Genomic DNA, 25,037 nt, shown 5'->3' on the forward strand with positions numbered 1-25,037 from the left:
GAGCCGAAGGCAGTGGCTTAACCCACTGAGCCACCCAGGCACCCTCATAAGTGACTCTTAATCTCACAAAACAAACTGAGGGTTGCTGGGGGGAGGGGGGTTGGGAGAAGGGGGGTGGAGTTATGGACATTGGGGAGGGTATTTGCTTTGGTGAGTGCTGTGAAGTGTGTAAACTTGGCGATTCACAGACCTGTACCCCTGGGGATAATAATATATGTTTATTTAAAAAAAATAAAAACAAACAAACAAACTGTATTATTGAAAAGTTTTAACATAAGCCAAAGAAAGACAGACTAGGATAACAAACCCCCATGCACTTATCATTCATCCCTGATCACCAACAACCATGGACAGTCCTACCCATCCAGACCATCCACATCTTGCATTATGCATAAGCAAGTCTAAGTCATTACATAATTTCATTCATAAATGTTTTACTTTGTATCTCTAAAAAATAAGAACTTAAAAACCCCCCACAATACCATTACATCTGAAAATAACAGTAATTCTTAGCACCATCAAGGAACTAGTATTCAAAATTCCAAAAGTATCACAAAGTCTTAACATTTTGGTAGTTTTTTAAAAAATTAGCATCTAAATAAGAATCATACATTATAATTGTTTACTATATCTTTCTAAGTCTCTTCTTACTCTGTATGTTAACCCTCCATCTCTCTCTTTTCTTCCTTTGTAAATTTATTTGTTGAAAAAATCTGGTTGTTTATTTTATAGTTTCCTGCAATCTAAATCTTGCTGATTATATCCCTGTCTTGTCATTTACCATATTTTTAAAAACTATGTATTTCCTTTAAAGTGATCTAGATTCTAGAGATCTGATTGCATTCATGAACATCATTTTTTTTTTTTAATGGGTGAGTAATTTCCTACCAGTGGAACATTTCTGGAGCTTCTGGTAGTTTTCAGTATCCATCACTATAAACCATGTTGGGATAAACATTTTGTGTATAAATCCTTGCCAGACTTCAAGTTATTTTCTAGAAGTAGAATTATAGAGCCAAAGAGTATGCAGATTTTCAGAGTTTGTGATATGTACAGCCCCCTTACATTAAAAAAATCTTGAATCAATTTATAATCCTCCCTGTTGGGTATGAGAAAACCACATTCAGTCTGTGGGGGCTGATATTACTATTCCCATCTGATAGATGAGGAAACTGAGGCTCAGGGATTGTGAAGTACTAGCCTAGTCAGTAGAGATATGATATCCTAAGGTCTTCTGACTCCTGATAAGAGTGTTCTTCCCATAAAGTACACTCTTGCCTTACTGAGGTATGAGCTTTGTTGTTGTTTTTCGGGGTGGGTGTGGAGGAGCAGAGGGAGAAGGAGAGAGAGAATGTTAAGCAGGGTATGAAGCCTGATGTAGGGTTTGAATTTCACAACCCTGAGATCATGATCTGGACAGAAACCAAGAGTTGGAAGCTTAACAGACCGAGCCACCCAGGCGCCCTGAGGTATGAGTTTTTTAAACAAGAATGGAAAATATTTTCTCAGACCATTCCTGAGACTAATAATGACCACACAAAACTTCAAAACCACCTAGTTTTGAGATGAAAACGGCTTAACTGGATTTCCTGTACTGATCTTGAAATTGCCAGAAAGGAGGAAAGACTTCTAGAATGAATGAAGCAGCACAGAAAAATCAAACCAAACCAAAATGAACACCATTGAGTGGGTGGTCCTTTCTGAGCAAGGCCTCCTTTGGTTACTGAGGGCCATCAATGGTGCCTACTGAGTCTGACCAATGTTTTTCTAAACTTCCTGGGTCCTGAATCTCTGCTCTGGCAATCTTGAGATGATTTGCCCATGAAGACAGTGAAACTAAATGGCTCTGAAGGATCAGTGTAGAAAAATTCATTTTGCCAACTTCACAGTTTTGAGGGAAGAATGTTGAATCTTCCAATGGATGTTGGGATCAGCAGCAACATATCTTTTACACTAACTGTTAGCCTGAAATTATAATGTTGAGACTGTTACCCATATACTAGATGTAAAAACTTTAACATGGACTTCTTAGAATATACATCCTGGAAGAGAGGCTGCTGTGAATGCTCCAGAGAAATGGGCCTCTCCATTTATTTTACCATTTGAAATTAAAAACGAGTCCCTCTGCAGCTTTTGCCACTGGAATGTGTAAGCTGCAAGATTATCTATCTCTTCTTCTTTGCCCACCCTTGTTCAGCTACCCACTTTTGCCCCAACTGAAATGTCCGAAGGGTTCTATTTCTGAATTAGGTTTAGTAAACTCATGCTTTTCCATGGTTTCAACTATCCTCGATATGTCAATAACTCCCAATTCTCTATCTTTGGGTCTACTGCTTTTCTGGACTTCTTTCCAGAAGTTCATGGATATGTTCAAACAAAAGCTCATCAACTCTTCTCCTGAAATCTGCCAACATTGTCTAATTGAATATCACCAATTCATCCTATAAATGATGCAAGAGATGTGGGGGATAACTATTTGTAATCATGCATTAATCCACTCAATTATTTCTAATATATATAGATTATTATTAACATATTGATAATATTATTATTTCTGATAATATATAATTTCTAAATATGATACTGATGCTAACCTCAAGGACCTCTTAGAGACTGACACCTAATAATTTCTATAAGAGGGATGTTCAAAGTAATACTACAGTTTAGCAGGAAGACCTAATTTTGGCTCAGTGGGTCAGGTTATTTGGGGGTCTTCAAGTCTTTAAATGCATTCCCCAGTATTCTGGAGGTTGAGAGACAGAATTTGGGTCATATATTTTTGAGGGGCAGAGATCTAGCCAATGTAGTGTGTTCCAGCAGCAGTGAGCTCCTGGATGGAACAATACGAATGGTTAAACACAATTCATGATACAGCAGCTCTTGATTTTGATAGAAATAGCAGCTTTTCAGTTTTGCAGTGCTCTTCTAGGAGTCATTTCCAGAGATCTAGTCTACAACCTGCTATTTCAGTCCTTGTAACAATTTGGTAAGCACATAACTCCATGTATTAAATTCTTTCTGCTTAAAATAGTTTTGATGGTTTGTTTCCTACAAATGAATTCTGATTATAACAAAGGCCAATAAACAATATTCACCCTCACTAGTGATAAGCACAATGTAAATGAAGATGACACAAAATGCCATTTCACACATCAGACTGGTAATTCATAAGTGTGCTAACATAAAACAGTGATAAAGATATGGGGAAATGGAACTGTTATCCTTTGCTGATGAGAAGTGAAGTTTGTATACTTATTTTTGGAGAACAATTTGGCATTACTTAATAAAGTTAAACATGCATTTATCATCGCATTCATAAATTCACATTATAAACATGTAAACTCAAGAAACTCCCATTTAGGTGCAAGAAAAGAGTTCTACAAGGATGTTCACTACATCATTTCTTGAAATGCTGAAGAAGTAAAAATTACTGTCCTCAGGTGGAAAATGGATAAGGAAACTGTGAATCTATACATTTAAAAGAATCTGTAGAGCAGTTAAAATGAATTAATCAGATGTATATGCATTAACATAAATAAATCTCAACAACATGTTGGGTGAAAAAAGAAGTAGACAAAACAGTATGATGGCATTTATGCAAATCTTAAATACATGAAATAATAGAAGGTAGATAATGTACTTTATGGATATCTATTTGATCTTTAAATACAGATGTACAAATAATTTATACATATGTTTACAAAAACATACACGTACATATTTTTATAGACTGCTTATATATAAAACATACATACACACACACATATATATATTATAAAACCATGCATGGGAATGACATACACAAACTAAAATAGTGATTTAGCTCCTGAGAGGGAGTAAGGGGAAAAGCATGAAGATGGGAAGTTAGCTGCATCTGCGACATTTGGTTTTCTTATCAATAAGAAAAAAAAATCTAAAGCAATATAAAAGAATGTCATCAGTTACTGAAAAATGTTCTCAGTTGGTACTTAGGTGTTAGGTGTATGAGACTTTTAATGTGCTCTTGAATTTGGTTTGCTAGTATTTTGTTGAGAATGTTTCCATCTACCTTTGTTAGGGATATTGGGCTGTAGTTCTCTTGTCTTGTAATTTGTTTTCTGGCTTTGGGTAATGCTGGCCTTGTAAAATGAGTTTGACAGTGTTCCCTTTTCTTCAGCTTGTCTTGGAACAGTCTGAGAAGGATTGGCATTAATTCTTTAAGTGTTGGTAGAATTCGCCAGTGAAACCATCTGGTCCTGAGCTTTTTTCTGTTGTGTTTTTGATTATTGATTCAATCTTCTTACTCAATACGAGTCTGTGCAGATTTTCTATTTTTTTTTTTTTTATGATATATGGTCTTGGTACTTGTATTTTGTAAGCTTTACTCACTTCTTCTATGTTGTCCAAATTGTTGGCATATAATTGTTCATAATAGTCTCCTATGATCCTTAGTATTTCTATGATATCAGGTATAATATCTCTTCTTTCATGTATAATTATATTTCAGTCCACTCTCTTCTTGGCTGGTCTAGCCAAGAAGGTATTAAAGGTATTGCTAATCTTTTCTATTGTTTTCCTATTCTTTTTTTCTCATTTATTTCTCCTTTAATCTTTATTATTTCCTTCCTTCTACTATCTTTGGGCTTCGGTTGTCCTTTTTCTAGTTTCTTGAGATGTAAAATTAGGTTGTTTATTTGAGATCACTGTTGTTTCTTGAAATATGTGTCTATCAATATAAAATTCCATTTTAGAACTGCTTTTTGCTGTGTAGTGTAAGGTTTGGCTTGTTGTGCTTCCATTTTCATTTGTCTTAAAAATATTAAAAAATTTCTTCTTTGATCTACTGATTGTTCAGGACTGTGCTGTTTAATTTTCAGCTTTCCTCCCATTACCATTTTCTAGTTTCATACCATTGTGGTAGGAAAAGATACCCGATAAAATTTCTATGTTCTTATATTTGTTGAGACTTGTTTTGTGACATAATATATGATCCATCCAAGAAAATGTTCCATGTGCACTTGAGAAGAATATATATTCTGCTGCTGTTGGATAGAATGTTCTATGTATATTAGGTCCTTTGGTCTATAGTGTTTAAATCTGCTCTTTCCTTATTGATTCTCTGTGTGGAATATCTGTCTATTGTTGGGAGTGGGGTATTAAAGTCAATAACTATTATCATATTATTGTTTATTTCTTTTAGTTCTATTAGTATTTGTTTTATATATTTAGGTGCTCCAGAGTTGGGTACATAAATATTTATCACTGTTGTAACTTTTTAGTAGACTGACCCCTTCATCATTATACAATGACCCTCTTTGTCTCTTTTTAGGTTAAAATCTATTTTGTTTGATATAAATATAGCTACCCCTGCTTTCTCTTAGTTACCATTTCCTTGAAATATCTCTTTCCATCCCTTCACTCTATGTATGTCCTTAATGCTAAAATGAGTCTCTTATAGGAAGCATATTGTTGGATCTTGTTATTTCCTCCATTCAGCCACTCTATGTGCTTTGATTAGAGAATTTAATCCAATTACACCATTAGTAATTATATATTAGTAAGGACTATTTTGCTGTTTTTTGATTGTTTTTATACTTTCCTTATTCTTTGCTTTTCTTGCTGTTTTCCTTTGTGATCTGATGACTCTTTGTGGTGGTGTGATTTGACTCTTTATAATAATCTTTTGTGTATCTACAACAGGTTTTCCTTTGTAGTTACCAAGAGTCTTAAATAAAATATATTTATTACATCTTACTTTAAGCAGATTAAGTTTGACAGCATATAGAACCTTTATGCTTTTACTTTTACTTCTTCCCTGCTCACATTTTAGGTTAATGATGTGATTTTTTATATTTTTATTTATATTTTTTATAATTTATATTTAATATAATTTATATTCTTAATAATTTGTCTTTATATTTTTATAAAAATAATTTATATTTTAAGAAATAACTTATATTTTAAGTAAATATTTATATATTTTATAAATAACAACTGATATTTTTATATACATAAAGTACATATTTTATATATATTTTAGGATATTGTTGTAATAATTTATATATTTTTATAAAATATATATATTTTAAAATATAAAGCATATTTTATATTTTATAATATATATTTTTACAGGTTGATGTAATATTTATATTTTTATTTTTTAATTTTTATAATATATATTTATGTATAAATATAGAAAATATATTTATATTTTTAAAATATAAAAGATATTTATTATATTATATAATTTATATTTTTATAATTTATATATTTTATATTATTATATTGATATAATAATTTATATTTTTAATATGTGTTTATCCAATAACAGATTACTGTAGTTATGGTTAATTTCAATATATTTTATTTTTAACCTGTAAACTAGGGTTTTAAGTGAATTGTGCACCACCATTACAGTATCAGACATTCAGACTTTGCCTATATGTTTGCTATTTCCAGTGACTATTACATGTCCATGTATTTTTGTTGTTATCCTCCTTTTGTTTTAGCTTGAAGAGTACACTTTAGCGTTTCTTGTAAGGCAGGTCTAATGGTGGTGAACTTTTTCAGCTTTTGTTTATTTGGAAAAGTATTTTTTCCCTATTTCTGAAGGACAGCATTACCAGGTACAGTATTCTTGGTTGGCTGTTCTTTCTTGCCATATTTTGAAAGGTGGTGCCTTGATGTTGGGCAGGGCTGCAGGCTGCACTCTAGGTAGGCTGCTGGCTGTACTCTGATGTTGGGCAAGTTTGCCAGCTGGGTTCTCTGGTTGTGAGGGGTTCCCAGCTATATCTCATAGTTGGATGGGGCTATAGGCTATGCTTTGAGGTTTCTCAGGGTCACTGTTCAGGCTTCCTGTTTATGTGTGGGGCAAGAAACCATGATCAACAGTTGGGTAGAGATGCTGGCTTGGCTACCTGCCTATGCACAGCTGTTGGATGGGCTTCATGGCTTCCTGGGTTCTTTGGCTGGTTGAGACCCGAGGTAATGCTGAGCAGCTGGGCAGGGATGTCAATTTGCTCCCCTGCCTGGGTGGGACTCTAGAACAGGCTCTACAGCCAGTACAACCTGGTGACTAAGGAACCAAATCAGGGAGAATTGCTAACCAAGCTCCTTGTCCAGATGGGACTATTGGTTTATGTCTATGAATGGGCAGAAATCCTATCTGAGATTTCTGCTCAGGAATGCAGTCCACCAGGATTTGAGAGCTGATTGCTGTCAGTCCCCCCCCACCCCCCATCGTATGATAGCCCTACAGATTCCCCCAGTGATTCTCATGAGGCAAAACCCAAGTGGGCCTCTGAGGGAGTGTCCCAGTGCCCCAGGGGAGCTGGATGTTCACTCTGGGATCTCTTTTTGCACTGGACTTAGCAGGCTTAGCAGGCTTAGCAGGACCCTCTCAGTGTATGTAGCACTGTGCCAGTCTGCGGGAGGGGTGATGCAGTCAGAGTGTTAGCTCTTCCTTTTACCCTTATAATGCAGTTCTTCTTGGTCCCTGTTGTTCAGGGAGGTTTACTTCAGCCTCACCCACCCTCAATTTCTGATATTTTCACAATGGCATCTTATCTACAGATAGTTGTTAGCTGGTCTTCCTGTGAGGGGAACTGCAGTTGGCAGGAACCTATGTTGCCATTTGGTCAGTGACACAGTCAGCTCTACAGCAGAGAACTAAGGTCTTGTAAATAGGGACCTACCCCAAGGAACTAGTACTGCTCCAAATAAGCAGAGGCATTACCTGTGGCCCTGTGCTACCACTTTCATAGTAGGATGGTTGGTAATGTTTTAGTACATTCCATCCACATCTCAGCAAAGTTCTGAAGGTGGGATTGACAGCAATCTGAAGGCTTAAAGTCCAAAATCAAAGGGCTGACAATGTTGGGCTCCTCTGAGGACTCTCTTTGGTTTTTAGATGTCTGCCCTTTTGCTGCCTCTCCACAGTTGTCCCTCTGTACATGTACCTAGTATTCTTAAAGTATGAAGGCTCAATTGGGTCCACTCTCTTCTTGGCTAGTCTAGCTTAAGGTTTGTCCATTTGAAGTTTTGTTAATCTTTTCTATCATTTTCCTATTCTTTTTTTCATTTATTTCTGTTTTAACCTTTATTATTTCCTTCCTTTTACTATCTTTGAGCTTAGGTTGTTCTTTTTCAAGTTCCTTGAGATGTAAAATTAGGTTGTTTATTTAAGATCACTGTTGTTTCTTGATATATGTATCCATCAATTGGCTCAATTGAGTTGCTGTATAAATATTGTATAAATCTATGATTACTCATAGGTAATCTTTGGGTAGGTCAATTTGGCAATATGGACAAAAAACTTTAATGCATATTCTTTTGACCTAGAAATTCTACTCCTTAGCATTTATTTTAAGAAAACAATCCGTTTGACTTATTTCACTCAGCATAATCTCCTCCAGTCCCATCCATGTTGATACAAAAGTTGGGTATTCATCCTTTCTGATAGATGCATAATACTCCATTGTATATATGGACCATATCTTCTTTATCCATTCTTCTGTTGAAGGGTATCTTGGTTCTTTCCACAGTTTGGCGGCTGTGGCTATTGCTGCTATGAACATCGAGGTACAGATGGCCCTTCTTTTCACTACATCTATATCTTTGGGGTAAATACCCAGTAGTACAATTGCAGGGTCATAGGGTAGCTCTGTTTTTCATTTCTTAAGGAATCTCCACACTGTTTTCCAAAGTGGCTGCACCGACTTGCATTCCCACCACCAGTGTAAGAGGATTTCATTTACTTATGGAGCATAAGAAATAACACGGAGGACACTGGGAGAAGGAGAGAAGAAGTGAGTTGGGGGAAACTGGAGGGGGAGATGAACCATGAGAGACTCTGGACTCTGAGAAACAAACTGAGGGTTTTGGAGGGGAGAAGACTGGGGGGTTGGGTGAGCCTGGTGATGGGTATTAAGAAGGGCACATATTGCATGGAGCACTGGGTGTGGTGCATAAACAATGAACCTTGGAACAGTGAAAAAAATAAATTAAATTAAAAAATATAAATTATAAATAAAACAAGCTCATTAATAAAATTCAATAAAATAAATTCAAATAAAATAAAATAAAATAAAATAAAATAAAATAAAATCTCACCTGTACATAATCAACTAAAAACAAAGAAAACAAAACAATCAGTTGTAGGGAAAGGTGAGTGTACAAAGTTGTTCTTCATAGTAGTATCTGCAGTAAAAAAACTAGAATAAACCTATATGAGTAATAATAGGTTACTTGAAGCAAATCATTGCTATATAATAAAATACTGGGAAAGCCAGTAAAAAGTAATTTGCAAGTTCCTATTGATTTAGAAAAATAAATAAAAACATGATAAATAATATGTACGTGTATTACAGTATTTTTAAAATTAAAAAAAAAAAGCACATGTATATCAAAACCAACCCAGTGATTATCTTTGGGTGGAAGGAATTGAGGTAATTTTTGTGTGTTTATAAAAATACCCATTGTTCTCTTCTGTGTTTTCCAAATTGTTTTTCTCATTGAGCACAGAGTAGTTTTATAATTAGGAAAAAGAAGTTATTTTGAAAAGGAGAAATGAGAGAGAAATAGCCAAACTATCTGCTATTGCAAGAGAACCTGCACATTTAAAGACACAAGCAGTAGAGTGAAGGTGGTAAATCTGAGAGAGAGTGACAAGGAGAATCAATAAGTAGTAAAGACTGACTTGAATGTTGGTTTGGTAAAGGAGTCTCTGTGAAGAGTCTGACAATGCTTAGATTGTGGGCTTAAGTAATTGAATGGGATACTGGTGCCACTGACAAGTACAGAGGACACAGGAAAAGGAGTTCCTCTGGGTGGAAAGATTATGTATTCAGTTTTGAATTTGGGGAGACTGATGTGCCTATGCTACCTCCTTGTATGTGGCTAGGGTTTGTTGGCTAGCAAAATGCTAAAGCACAGTTTTATAACTTCTTGAATAGATGCCTTACATTTAATAACTTTTGATTCCAAAAGACTGGTTTCAGTGACTTGGACTCATCTATTTGCCTTTTGGTTGTACTGTTTCATTTTCCTGTTTTGAGAGATAAATATAAATTTCTAATTGGATATGATGAAAAGAATTGTGTGGCAACAAAAGACTTTAAAGAGCCAAAGCAACCCTGTAAAAGAAGAACAAAGATGGAGGCATCACCTCCTGATTTTGAACTATAATACAAAGCTGAGGTAACCAAAACAGTATGGTACCAGCACAAAGACAATTCTGTCCCATTGGTCTATACGAATGGGACAGAATTGAGAACCTAGAAATAAACCCATGCATCTGTAGTGCACAAATATTTGACAAGGGAGCCAAGAATACTCAATGGGAAAGGACAGTCTCTTCAATAAATGGTGCTGGAAAAACTGGATAATCACTTGCAGAAGAATGAAATTGGACCCCTATCTTTCACCACTCACAAAAATGAAATTGAGATGGATTAAAGACTTAAACACTTAAGTATTTACGACCTCCTGAAACCATTTAGCTCCTAGAAGGAAACACAGGGAAAAAAAACTCCTTGCAGTGGACTTGGTAATTTTTTTTTTTTTTTTTTTTTTTTTTGTCATATGATACCAAAAGCATAAGCAACAGAAACAAAGATAAAGACGTGGGGCTACACCAAACTTAAAAGCTCCTGCATAACAAAAGAAACAAACAACAAAATGAAAAGGCAACCTACTGAATGGAAGGAAATATTTGTAAACTATGTATCAGATAAAGGGTCAATATCCAACATACATAAGGAACTCCTACAACTCAATAGTAAAAACAAATAATCTGATTAAAAAGTGGGCAAAGGGGGCGCCTGGGTGGCTCAGTAGGTTAAAGCCTCTGCCTTTGGCTCAGGTCATGATCCCAGAGTCCTGGGATCGAGCCCAGCATCAGGCTCTTTGCTCAGCGGCGAGCCTGCTTCCCCTTCTCTCTCTGTCTGCCTGCCTATCTGCCTACTTGTGATTTTTCTTTTCTGTCAAATAAATAAATAAAATCTTAAAAAAAAAAAAAGTGGGCAAAGGACTTGAATAGACAGTTTTCCAAAGAATATAGAGATGGCCAACAAGTACAGGAAAAGATGCTCAACCTCACTGATGATCAGGGAAATGCAAACTAAAACCACAATGAGATACCACATTGTACTTCTAAGAATGGCTATTATCAAAAAGACAAGAGACAATTTTGGCAAGGATGTCGAGAAAAGTGGACCCCTGTACACTTTTAGTGGGAATGTGTATTTGTATGGTCACTATGGAAAACAGTAAGGAGGTTCCTCAAAAAACTGAGAATAGAACTACTATATGATCCATCAATTCTACTTCTATGTATATATCTGAGAGAAATGAATCACCATCTCAAAGAGATATCTGGACTCTCACGTTCACTGCAGCATTACTGAGAACAGCCAACACATGGAAACAACTCTATGTGTCTATCAGCGGATGAATGGATAAAGAAAATGTGGTGTGTGAGTGTCTGTGTGTGTGTATAATGGAATATTATCCACACTTGATCTTAGCCAGAAGGTCAAGAAGCGATAATGGAATATTATCCAAAAAAGGAAGGAAATCCTGCCATTTGCAACAACACGGATGGACCCAGAAGACATGTTAAGTCTATGCTTAGTAAAATAAGTTAGATGGTAAAAGATATATACTGTATGATGTCTCTTATATGTAGAATCTAAAAAAGCTGAACTCCTAAAAATAGAGAATAGAATGGTGGTTACTAAGGCCCGGGCCCAGGGGAAATGAGATGTTGGTCAAAGGGTATGAGGGTAGAAACTTCCATTTCTAAGATGAATACGTTTTGGAGATGCAATGGCGACTATAGTTAACAGTACTATATCATGTACTTGAATGTTGCTAAGAGAGTAGCTTTTAAATGTTTCACCACACATATAAAAGGTAATCAATCATGTGAGGTGATAAAGGTGTTAACTAATCTTATTGTGGTAATTATTTTGCAGTATATTTGTATCAAACCATCACAATGTACATCTTAAACTTATACAATGTTATATGTCAATCATATCTGAAGAAAGTTGGAAAACAGAATTGTGGAGCTTCAGGGTTGGTCCATTTCCTGAGCAAATTTCAAATCAGTATTTTTAAAAAATGCAATCTGCTTCTATCCTACAAACAATACTGCTTTCATAGAACTGTGCTAAACACTGTCACTGCCAATATTTTCACTTTCTAGAAAGAAGTTCTGATTTTTGACAGCCAAACAGTAATATTTGGATATTCTGTTAAAGGTCTTTTTTAAAAATTTATTTTTTATTTATTTTCAGCAAAACAGTATTCATTATTTTTGCACCACACCCAGTGCTCCATGCAATCCGTGCCCTCTATAATACCCACCACCTGGTACCCTGACCTCCCACCCCCCGCCCCTTCAAAACCTTCAGATTGTTTTTCAGAGTCCATAGTCTCTCATGGTTCACCTCCCCTTCCAATTTCCCCCAACTTCCTTCTCTTCTCTATCTCCCCATGTCCTCCATGCTATTTGTTATGCTCCACAAATAAGTGAAACCATATGATAATTGACTCTCTCTGTTTGACTTATTTCACTCAGCATAATCTCTTCGAGTCCTGTCTATGTTGCTACAAAAGCTGGGTATACGTCCTTTCTGATGGAGGCGTAATACTCCATAGTATATATGGACCACATCTTCCTTATCCATTCGTCCACTGAAGGGCATCTTGTTAAAGGTCCTTTTATTTGTTTTTGTATCCCAGGACCTTGTATGGCGTCTGGCACCAAGTGCTACAGGTGACCATTGCATGAATGGATAAATATTTCTGAGACATCCTTAGATCTAGACTGCACCATGTAAAATAATGACAATAAATCCTGGTATTACCATCTTTGTTAGAAATCCTCTTGCTTCTTTTCTCCCAGATGAGAAGAAGAAGGAGGAGCCATGTGTCAGGGTCCTGTGCTCTGCTCTAGCTCTATTTCTAGAGCACAAGCCAGAGAATAGCACTAAAGACTGTGCTCGAACTTTCTCTGCCCAGCTTTACAACTCTACAGATATAATAAACTGAAAAAAATTTCCAGGTTATGGCAGGGACTGGAGTGAGATTTCTAGTCATTATATCTGAGGTGGTGAGAAAGCAAGCATGGAAAGAATTAGACATGTTCTGTTTGCTTCATTAGGCAGATCTAAACTACAGTTGGTGGTTCTGCACATAGCCATCATGAAGCCAACTAACAATGCATTATATGTAAGAAAAGAACCTTCACCAAAAGTGGTTCAAGTCAGAGATAAGGAGTGGCAGAGTTTTGTTCTAAAGGACTGTGATTGTCCATTATCCATTTTAAGATACATGAGATTTGGTTTGGCAGATTACCAGTTATTTTTTTCCCCAATACCTTCCTCATTAAGGAACGATCTGGGAACCATGATAATATATGTGAAAACGTATGTATTTTCTCCTGGAAAGTCCATTAGAATTACACTGAAGCCTTTGGCTGATCCTTCTACCTCATCACAGCTGAGGCATGGACAAGAATGCAGGGTTGCTGTATCACACGGCAGCCCTAAGGAGAATGCTGGAACAGAATGGCATGTATTAGCAGAGACGCTGTAGGTTCTACAGTGACCTAAGGAGGTGGGGGAAATTGAAGGGGATCAAGAAACTGAAAGGCCAGGGAGGATGAAAGTCAAGTGCTATAAGATAAACGGTTGTGAACCCAAAGGGCCTAGTACTTTCTAGCAATAAATATGCTTGGGGAAAGAGGACAGGTAAATGGAAGGGAAAAGTGAACGAAATAATCAAGGGTAAGAAAAAGACTGAATGAAACAACTGTTCACAAGAAACCACTACAGAAAAACCAGAGGAAATTTATAAATTCTTTTGAGACAAATGTAGAAGAGGACATTCTCTTTTAACCTATTAACCTACCATAAGCTTCAGAGCAATAAACTGCAAGGATTTTGGAAACCAGAGATCTGTGCTGATCACAGAAAAGTTACTGATAGGTAGGGCAAGAAACTGTTTAACACCAAATGGAACCCTACTGGGAAATTAAATGCCCTGCCTGATTCAAGATTCCTGAGGGAAAAAGAGTTCAGATGTCAGAATAGGAGGAAATTTCCCTGGAGAAGAGGTGACCTTAGGAGTGAACAAGGGTTGACCTTGAGCAGGTGTCAGAAATTGCTACGTTTGTGTAGTGGAAAGCACACAAGTTTTAGGAATCTAGCTAGACCTGAGTTTTGATCTCAAATCTCCTACCTACTTTTTATATTTATTTATTACATAAACTTAGGCAAAGCACTTAAGCTCTCTGGCAATTTCCCCACCTACAAAGTCTGAATTAGAAATCCTACACCTATAGGGCTGCAAAGCTTCTATTACAATATGTTTACATAATGAGTGCTCCATAAATAATAGCTATTATTGTTTTAAGTCTGAACCAAGTTTAAAACCAGAGATGACCTGAAATAAGGGAGTTCTTAGAAATTCTTGAGTTGGGAAATAGTTGACAGAAAGAAAGTTATAAAAGCTAAGACACTACATATTCTAATATCAAATATCTAAATATCAAGAATGACAGATGAGTTCTAACTGTATTGCTTTTCATTAACAGGACTTTTCTTCTCTGTGTTACAAAATGTAGTGTATTTTCCACCAAGAATTTATGGATGGTGTTGTGAGAACCAATGCCTTCACATGGGCACTGAGATTTAAATAATTTTAGTATTTTTTTAAAGAAGAAGAAAGTTTGAAGAAATCTAGCAATTTTACCTGATGAGGTCCTGAACTCGACTGTTAAAAGCATCACCTTGTGAAGGTTTGCTTTTCATTTCCTGTGTTGATATTTTTGGGGTAGCTGGCTGGCTGTTTCCATCTGGTCGATTGGCAATCAGGCAGCTAAAAACCACAGCACTGACTTTGAGAAGTCCAGTTGTCAAACCTTCAAAAACTTGCTTATTTGTATTTCTTCCCAAAATAGCATTATTTTCATCTGGAACATACACCTAGATGGAAAAAATACAGTAATTATATATCAGTAAAACCACCAGAAACGGACAGAGATAATTTGGAACCTTTCTGGAATCACAAGTAATTTTGAAATTGTAGAGGTGGCTAGTTAAATGTTCAGGTATTGGTTTTGACGTTATGTTGCTGAGTTCAAGTCTCAGCTTTGTCCTTGCGAGTTGAGCGACCCTGGCCAGGTTAATACTTCCACGCTTCATTTTCTCATTTATAAAACAGGGACAACGACAGTGCCTATATCTTAGGGTTCTTGTGAGGATTAAGTGAGCTAATCTGTATAAAATGCTTAGTTCATGCCTATGTATATAGTAAGTACTCAATAAATATTGTTTATTCAATTGAATAAATTATTTTTAAAATTTGTATGAGCCCGGAAAATGAACTAATGGGTAAATTGACAGCAGCATTGTTTTCTTGAATTGAATTCTTTTCTTTCATTGAATTCTAAAAATATCTAATCTAAATTTCTTTATTAAAGTGAAATTTGTATTTTTTTTATCACAAAATGGCAAAACAGCTTTTCCTCTAATATATAGGGTCATATTTGGCCATCTTTGTGTATAGTTTACAGGAAGTAACATGGTTAAAAGTGGGACTACGAGTTAGAACCTGGGCTTGGGTTTTGGCTCTGAAGCTATATGGTATTAGACAAGTTCCTTAACTTTTCTGTGTCTCAGTTTCTTCAGTTGTGAAATGAGGATAATCATAATCATAGCAGTAAATCAACCTGTGTAAATTCTTAGAACAATGTGTGGCACATAGGTAAGCCCCAGAGACATGTTATCTGCTACTACAACTGCTAATCTTACTATGATTCCTCCTATTACTAGGAGTAAATACTACTGTGTATGAACATCAGCTGTCACAAAGAAGGATGACTTAAGAAGTACAATGGCTAGATACATAATTGCCAGGCTAGGAGCTCTGTGTCCGTGTTCTGCAACTGGCTACTTAAAGGCTCACTCTTCCCAAGAAGAAGAGCAGCTGCCTCCTGAAGGCCTTACTACCAAGAAAGGGGCTGAGGCAGTAAGCTAAGGATGAGAAGAAAGGAGGTATGGACTTGGAATCAGATGGTACTATATTCAAGATCCAGTTTTTCTTCAGCAGATTATAGGACTTTAATAATTGTACATTTCTGAGACTTGGTTTCTATATCTGCCTACCTGCTGAGACTACTATAAAGTTCAAATAAATGATGAAGGGGAAAACACCTGGCAAATGATGACACTTTACAAATGCACTTACTTAGTAACAATCACCCTCTGCTTATCCTCACTCTATACCTGCACCAGTTCTATCAGAAGACAGAGGAACAAATAATCACTTGGATTAAAAAAGAAAAGGATCTTTATAAACACAAGCAAATGTTTCTTCCATTCCTTTTGTTGTTAATTAGACATTTCATGAAAATCACTTCACTGAGACTAGCCTGTTATAAGACTGTTGACCATAAGTTATCTCTGACCACTGAGCCATTCTGAAGCCCAAGTAATTAGAGTAGAATTTTTCTGCAGTGTGTACTCCAGTTAACTGATGAAAGTTCCCTTTGAAATTCTATAGCAGTTATAAAACAGTCACACAAAGCTTTTCAGATTGTGACTAGTGTAACCTAGACTGTCCCAATTCAGAAGGTGGTATATGATGAATGGAGTTTGAAACTATCATAGGTCAGAAAGAGCAGGTTATGGTGCAGTGAAACACTCCTCAAAAATATCAGTGGCTTCAAACATAAAGCTTTATTTTTCATTCACATGACATGTCCATGTCAGGCTGCCTGAAACTCTGCATCCCTATTGTCCTTACTCGGGAGCCCAGGTGACAAAGCAACTATCATTTCTAGCAACAATGACCCAAAGAACTTTCTAAGATGATCAAAGTGTTCAGTCTATACTGTCTATATCTGCACTAGTCACAAGTGGCTTTTTTGAGCACTGGAAATGTGGTTAATGTGACACAGGGACTGAATTTTTAACTTTAATTAATTTTAATTTGAATAGTCCAATAAATTAATTTATCAGGGACAGTACAAGGCACTGCAGGTCACAGTGGCAGAGAAGAAAAAAAGATCTCTGCAAGGTCCTATATCAACATTTAATGCAGTATCTGAAAGTGACACCATTTTTGCTCACTTATTGGCTAGAACTAATCACATAGTCCAACCCAACCATAAGGGAGCCAAGAAATGTCATCCTACTATGTACTTGGAAAGAGAGAAGTAGAATATTTGGTTTGCAGTACTACTGACTGCGTGGTATTGTTTCTTCCATTATGACTATACATATATTATTCACAGTTAAGCTATTTATCATATGATGACTATATTTACTTTCTTATACAAGTTTTTTGTTTAGTTGGGTAACTTTTTAAAAAGATTTTTATTTATTTATTTGACAGACGGATCACAAGTAGGCAGAGAGAGAGAGGAGGAAGCAGGCTCCCCACTGAGCAGAGAGCCCGATGCAGGGCTCGATCCCAGGACCCCGGGATCATGACCTGAGCCGAAGGCAGAGGCTTTAACCCACTAAGCCGCCCAGGTGCCCCTCGGTAATTTTTTTTGTATGCTGAATTTCCTATTTACCTATCATTAATGCATTGTCAACTTTTCTGGCTGAATTGGAATTTCCTCTCAAGTTCAGATGCATCAGGAATTATTGGTTCTTTTTAGCTCCCTCAGTGGAGACATTCTCCTGAACCCTACCACACCCCCTGCACTAACCTGGCCTGCTTGCTCTGTACTGTATGACTCTCATTTTGAGACTGTCTTTTATCTTCATCTTAAGAATTCCTCCCACCTCTTCCCAGGTTAGATTCCCTTTATTTCTTGGATTCCTCTTTTTCTTCTCATTCTCTCATTTTGTTGAGGAATATATTGCAACAACTTCCTAAGAAAGGGTGCAGCACTGGGTGTTATACATAATTAATGAATCACCAAAAGCTAATCATGTACTGTATGCTGGTTAACATAATAATAATAATTTAAAAAATGGTACCTGGGAAGAAAAATTTTGAGACCCGTGTATCTGTAAATATCTTTCTTTCATCCTTATACTTGAATGATAGTTTGGCTGAATAGAGAATTCTTGGTTGGAACTAACTTTCCTTTGGAGTTTTGAAAGACAGCTCCCTTCTTTCCAACTTCAAGCACTGTTGTTAAGAGGTCCAATCTAATTCTTAATGTTTTTGTACCTAGTCTGTTTCATCCTTTCTCAGAACTTTTAGGAACTTCTTATCTCTGATTTCCTGTATAGGTCCTTCTTCATTGTGTGTGTGTGTGTGTGTGTGTGTGTGTGTGTGTTTGTGTGTGTGTGTGTAAAAACTCAGTTGTCCATTTTTTTTAAAAAAGATTTTATTTATTTATTTATTTGACAGGTAGAGATCACAAGTAGGCAGAGAGGCAGGCAGAGAGAGAGAAGCAGGCTCCCCACTGAGCAGAGAGCCCGATGTGGGGCTCAATCCCAGGACCCCAAGATCATGACCTGAGCCGAAGGCAGCGGCTTAACCCACTGAGCCACCCAGGCGCACCCTCAGTTGTCTTTTTAATCTGAAAACTGCATGTTTCACTTATGGGGAAATTTCTTGCATTATTTCTTCGCTAATTTCCTCCCATTCATTTTCTCTGTTGGACTCTGGTCCTGAACTGAGCCTGTAACTTTCTAGTATTTTGTTTTCTCCTGCTTTTCATCCTTTGTTTTTTATCTTACTTCTTAGATCACCTAACTTTATTTTCCAATCCTCCTTCTGAGTTTTTCACCTACTATATTTCTAATTTTCAGGAGATTTTTTTTTAAAGATTTATTTATTTCAGAGAAAGAGAAAGAGCACCATGTGGGGGGAGAGTGAGAGGGAGGGGGAGAGAGAGAATCTCAAGCAGACTCTGCACTGAGCATGGAGCCCCACAAGGGGCTCAATCCTACTACCCCGGGAGAGATCATGTCCTGAGCAGAAACCAAGAGTTGGATACTTAACTGACTGAGCCACCCAGATGTCTCTAATTTTAGGTGCTCTTTTTGGCTCCGTATATGTTTTGTTTTTATAGTTTTTTGTTCTACGGATACAATATTTCTCATCTCCGTGAGATTACACTTTTTAAAGATTTTTATTTTGTTTCCTACATGGTCTCTATCTCCTCTGAGTTCTTTCTCTGTACTTTATATTTTAAGCTTTCCTTACATATGTGGTCATGTGGGACATTCTGTTCATACTCAAGACTGATAAACAGACAGATTAGTGTATCACAATCTTGATCCAGTCACAAGCTGGATACAAATTCTGTGTGAAGGGCTTCAGTTTGGATGACTAAACAGATACCTAGCTTTTCCACTGTGGGAATCCCAAATATTAGTATTTATATATCAGTTCTTCCAGGAGAGTTAGTTTCATAAGAATGAAATCCTGTATCTTCCAAGCCTGGAGTACATAAGATGGGCTGCCCATTTTTGCACAGATTCATAGAATTCTGAAGAAGGCTGAGAGGCTCATTATTTAAGGAATAGTTTTTCACTTAATCATTTTTTTTAAAAGACTTTATTTATTTGACAGAGATCACAAGTAGGCAGAGAGGCAGGCAGAGAGAGGGAGAAGCAGGCTCCCTGCTGAGCAGAGAGCCTGAAGCGGAGTTCGATCTCAGGACCCTGGGATCATGACCTGAGCTGAAGGCAGAGGCTTAACCCACTGAGCCACCCAGGCACCCAATCATTTTGTTTTTGTATGACTTTTTGTGGCTGTAGATGGTGTCTCCATGCCTGGAGTAACCTTGGTTCAAACTCTTTTTTCTTCTGCCACAGTTGTGGGGAGGAGGCACTTGCTATACATAAGGCAGATGAAATCTAGGACATTTAAACTGCCTCTTATTTAGACTGTCAATCAATTAGACTTTATAGCCCCACTTTCAACCTCATTTTCTGATAATCCTGGTGACTTTAATTCTTGAGCCTTTTGGGGTTCTACGGAACAAATTTTCTTCTGGCGTTTTTCTTCCTGTTAATTTAGGTTTTAGCTTTTAGATAACCATCTTTCAACTATCTCCTTTTCAGATTAAAACATATTTGCATTCCTTTTCTTCCCATTCTCTCTGTTTTTAAGGATTCAGGCCTGTATCTACTTACTGTAATATTAGTGGGCCCCCGGCAGAGGAAATGTAACTTGTGTGTTCAAATTGGCCACATTTTAAAATTAACTCAATAAATCCACGAAAAACACAACTTTTTCTTTTATACACTACAGAGAGAATATGAGAAATACATTTCTGGGTAATGTCAAGGTTTTTCATCATCACAAATTTTCATAATCCTTTCTTTTCAAGAAACCTGTACTAATTTCCTTCATGTATTTCAAATAAAACACTATGCATGTGTATTTGGCAATCTTTCACTAAATCAGAAGTACTTTATCCACTACTGCATCTTTAAAGAATATAGTTGAGAATTAAGGAAAAATGTAAAAAATCTGAAATACCAAAATTAATGTCATTTATTTAATCACTTGCTTATCTGGCATTTGCATATCTACTACATAAATGGTCAAGGGATCAGAGTGATGCTCTGTTGACCTTAAGGGTCATTCAGAGCCTGCAGACTTTGATTTTACAAAAAACTGTAACAAACTGTGGTTTTATGGTTTATAGAAGAACAGAAAGAACAATATAAAAGAGAAAAGCGGTGACCATTTTAGAAGCACGTAGTAGCAAAATGTGACACCAGTTCTGGAAACACAAAAAAGGACATATATGAGTGAAAAAAGGCACTTTATTGTGAGACTCAGTTATTACTAAGACTTGCTCATTTTTATTTCTTCTGATATCATTACTTACTACATATAACTAGCTTATGCTCAAAATGACAACCTAAAGATAACCCCCCAAAAGGGGGGCTAAATTATGAGTCACACTCACTGGGAGGGGATAAGAGAAGAAAGGATGAAGATTAACATCTATGAGGTTTTTCTACTAAGCCAAAAATGCTTAAGCTTTTTTCTTATATCATCACATTTAATTTTTACAAATAAATAATTCAAGTTCAGAGATATCAAGGACATGCTAGTTAATGGAAGGTCTGGGACTTGAACCTGAATTTATGAGACTTTAAAGCCCATGTGCTTTCTCTTACCCCCTGCAGATTTCCTCTCATTGGGTATCTCTTTTACTGAGGAATCTGTAGAAACTCTGTCTTTGGTGGAGGGAAGCAAAAATTGGTCATGGGCCAAACATTGTTTTTCTGATGTCTCTTCCATTAAAAAAAAAAAAAAAAAGACGAAGAAGAAAAATTCTTTTAGACCTTCATTTTGGCCAAAGGGCAAGAAAATATATTTAAGGGTTGATGGGATAATTCTGGGTTAAATGTACTAATCTCATTATTCAGAAACTGTCAATGTGGTTTGAGCGTGAAATGTCACTTCTTCATCAGCCCCAAGAAAACAAGCTCAGTATAATGTAAATCAGATATATTTTTATGATATTCTTATGTTCTTTGTCCACTGCTGACAACTTTTGATTTTCTATTTCATTGGGGCTTTCTACTTGATTTTAGAAACACCACTTGGCAGTTTCTCATAAACACAAATTGAAAAACTTCTCTAACAATCTGGCAGTTAGATGAAGAACGCTTGTGGCCTGCAGGAGCCAGCCTTCCCTTATTAGGCTTGCTGCACTGAATCCTGGGATTTCAGACCTAGGTCTAAAGGCCCTTACTGTACTGAACAGTATTTTACTTTCTCCCCATAATTTTCTAGTTTCCAACAGTCTAAGTTAGTCTGACATTCAGTTCAGTCCCTCATCATATTTTCCCATAGAATTCTGTGCATGTATATCTGTGGTTTTTTTTCATTAGTATTGATCACTTCACTGCTGAGAACAGAGTTTTCTTTTGCCTGAAATCTTTAGTGAAGTCTTTTTTTGTCTTATCAGGACATTTTATTCAAATGGTCACAAAAAATTTCCTTATCCGTCTATATAGATTTTTCTTTTGCTGGTTTTAAATAATTTAACAGCAATGCTTTAATAAGAAACCAATGTTTCATCTATCAAAGAGTTTTTTCTTTTTATGATTTTATTTATTTACTCATGAGAGACGGGAGCGGGGGGAGGGAGGCTGAGGCACAGGGAAGAGCAGGCTCCCTGTGGAGCTGGGAGCCTGATGCGGGACTCGATTCCAAGACTCTGGGATCACGACCCGAGCCAAAGGCAGACGCTTAACCAACTGAACCACCCAGGCACCCATAGGAAAGAATTTCAGGATGTGAGGGTGATCTGGCTGCGACATCTGCCACCCCACTGATCACCAGGGTTGATTTGGCTGGTCCGGCTGGCTAGGTGGGTGTCCCCTTCCTCCCTCACTGGTCCATGTACAACTGTCCCGAAGAAGCTGCGTGCTTGTTGGAAGAGGAGCACCTTCCCCCATAGAGGAAGATCATTCTTCCGTCAAGGGTACAGAGCAGCTGCGCTCCCCAGCCAGGACCTCCAAACAAGCTCTTAAGGAAAGAATTTCAAAATTGCCTAAATTAAGGTAAGGAGGGGCTTATCTTTAGTGAGACAAAAGATTCTTTCTCCTCTTTAAAAATGAGATTTGATAAAAAGAAACTTGCAGAAGGTATCTATACTGTAAGGATAATGTATTCAGAGCAGTTCTCTATACTGTTATCTTTTGTCTACTTGGATATCATCTTTACTTGCCAGAGGTAAAATAACTCATTAGCAGTCTGCTCTTTGGGACACTTAGTAGATGAAAGGCACACCTCGAGTTCTCATACATGTTTATAGACCAACACTGGAGTCTGAACTAACTTCCAGCACAGTTGTTTGGCCAAGAGCACACTGCAGGTTGAGGACCCTGTCCTTTAGGAAAGGTGTGCTAGCAAAATCTTCCCCACCCCCCTGCTCACTACCCTGATCTACTGCACACCTGGCTTACCTGAATCTGGAACACATTCCATCCTGGGGTGGGTGGTCTGTGAAGGGCAGGGGAAGGTTACTTTCCCAGCATGCAGCAGTGCTTGTAACTACCACCTGCTGGTATGCACCAGGTCTGGCCTGGGAAAAAACAGAGCTATGTAGCTTTTGGCTCTTCTAAATCTGTCACTTCTGAGGCAGAAATCTAAAACCACAACTTTCTCCAATGGATGAAAGGTATTTCCTTTAGTATATTTCTGCAGAATACACTGGTGTGGCCATTATCTTATAGTTGCAAATTAAAAATTGATTTCATGTATATATTCTTACTGCAAAATGTCCCCTTCCTCTCAAAATATATTTGACCTTTGTAAAGTCTGCAGATATTTCATATAGTTTTAGATCTAGAAAGAACCTCACAATCAATTTTTTTCTTTTACTTTATATTTGAGGAAACCATGGTCCAGAGGAGGAGACTTTCCTGAGGATAAAGAAATCATCAGGGTTGGAATAAGTACTGTGCTGCTTCTCTAAACCTGCTCCAAGGAGAAATTCAATATTTTTAGGACCAAGCCCTGAGGCAAAGAGTTTTAGTAAAATTAAATTAAAAGTCATTATCACTTTTAAAAGGCAAATTCACATTCTTTATCCACCACTATCTCATACTACCAAAATTGTTCCAAAAACTTTCTACATTCTTTTTCAAAATACAGGAGGATGCTTTTCTTAGTAGTACAAATCCATCCTTCTGTAACGTGATTCCAAGAGAGAGAGAAAATTAACTTGGTAATCCAGTGGTAATTCTATCCAACTTATTTTTACTATTGTGAAGTTGGGTTTATGTATTTTTAAGTTGTATAGTGTATTTGTTCACAATGGTCAGTATATGAATTAAGTTCACTGAGAACCACTAGGAGATTGTTTAGAAATAAAGGCTTAGCTCAAGAACCAAGAAAAATCTCAAATAAACAACCTAACCTTATACTTTTTTTTAAAAGATTTTATTTATTTATTTGACAGAGAGAGAGAGAAACAGTGACAGGGGGAACACAAGCAGGGGGGGTGGAGAGGGAGAAGCAGACTTCCCACTGAGCAGGGAGCCTGATGTGGGGCTCAATCCCAGGACCCTGGGACCATGACCTGAGCCAAAGGCATATGCTTAAGGACTGAGCCACCCAGGCGCCCCCCAAACCTTAAACTTAAAGGAGCTAGGAAAAGAACAACAAATGAAGCCTAAGGCCATAGAAGGAAGGAAATAATAAAGATCAGAGCAGTAATAAATAAAAGAGAAGCTAAAAAACAAAAACAAAAACAAAAACTAATAGAAAAAAAATCAATGAAACTAGGAGAGGTTCTTTGAAAAATTAATAAAAATGATAAACCTCTAGCTAGACTTATCAAAAAGAAAAGAGAAAGGACCCAAATAAATAAAGTCACAATGGAGAAAGGAGAAATAACAACCAACACCACAGAAATACAAGCAATTATAAGAGAATATTATGAAGAACTAACTATATGCCAACAAATTTGGACAACCTGAAAGAAATGTATAAAAGCTCCTAATAAAGAAAAGTCTAGGACCAGATGGCTCCAGGTGAATTCTACCAAACACTTAAAGAAGAATTCATATCCATTCTTTTCAAACTACTCCCCAAAATAGAAAAGGATGGAAAACTTCCAAATTCATTCTATAAGGCCAGCATTACTCTGATACAAACCAGGTAAAGACTCCGCTAAAAAAAAAAAAAGAACCAAAAGCCAACATCCCTGATGAACATGGATTCAAAAATCCTCACTAAAATACTAGCAAACTGAACCCATTAATACAGTAAAAGACTCATTCACCATGATCAAGGGGGACTTATTATTCAATACTGACCAATCAATCAACATGACACACCACATTAATGAAAGAAATGATAAGAACCTTATGATTACTTCATGCGATGCAGAAAAAGCATTTGACAAAATACAACATCCACTTATGATAAAAACCCTCAACAAAGTAGGTTTAGAGAGAATACCTCAACATACTTCAACATAATAAAGGTCTTATATGAAAAATCCACAGCTAATATCCTCCTCAATGAGGAAAAACTGAGAGCTTTGCCTCTATGGTCAGGAACAAGACAGGGATGTCCACCCCCACCACTGTTATTTAACT

General features: G+C 36.8%; 1 protein-coding gene across 1 annotated transcript in view; it reads right to left on the reverse strand.

The window, feature by feature from the left end:
* The window catches only part of SCAPER (S-phase cyclin A associated protein in the ER), a 519,522-nt gene that overhangs the window by 69,385 nt on the left and 425,100 nt on the right, over positions 1-25,037 (reverse strand). Inside the window, exon 26 of the mRNA XM_059372064.1 lies at positions 14,740-14,972. Coding sequence (XP_059228047.1) covers positions 14,740-14,972 — 233 coding nt within the window. The remainder of the gene's footprint in view (positions 1-14,739; positions 14,973-25,037) is intronic.

The sequence above is a fragment of the Mustela nigripes genome, chromosome 13 (assembly GCF_022355385.1).
Source record: "Mustela nigripes isolate SB6536 chromosome 13, MUSNIG.SB6536, whole genome shotgun sequence".
Taxonomy (NCBI): domain Eukaryota; kingdom Metazoa; phylum Chordata; class Mammalia; order Carnivora; family Mustelidae; genus Mustela; species Mustela nigripes.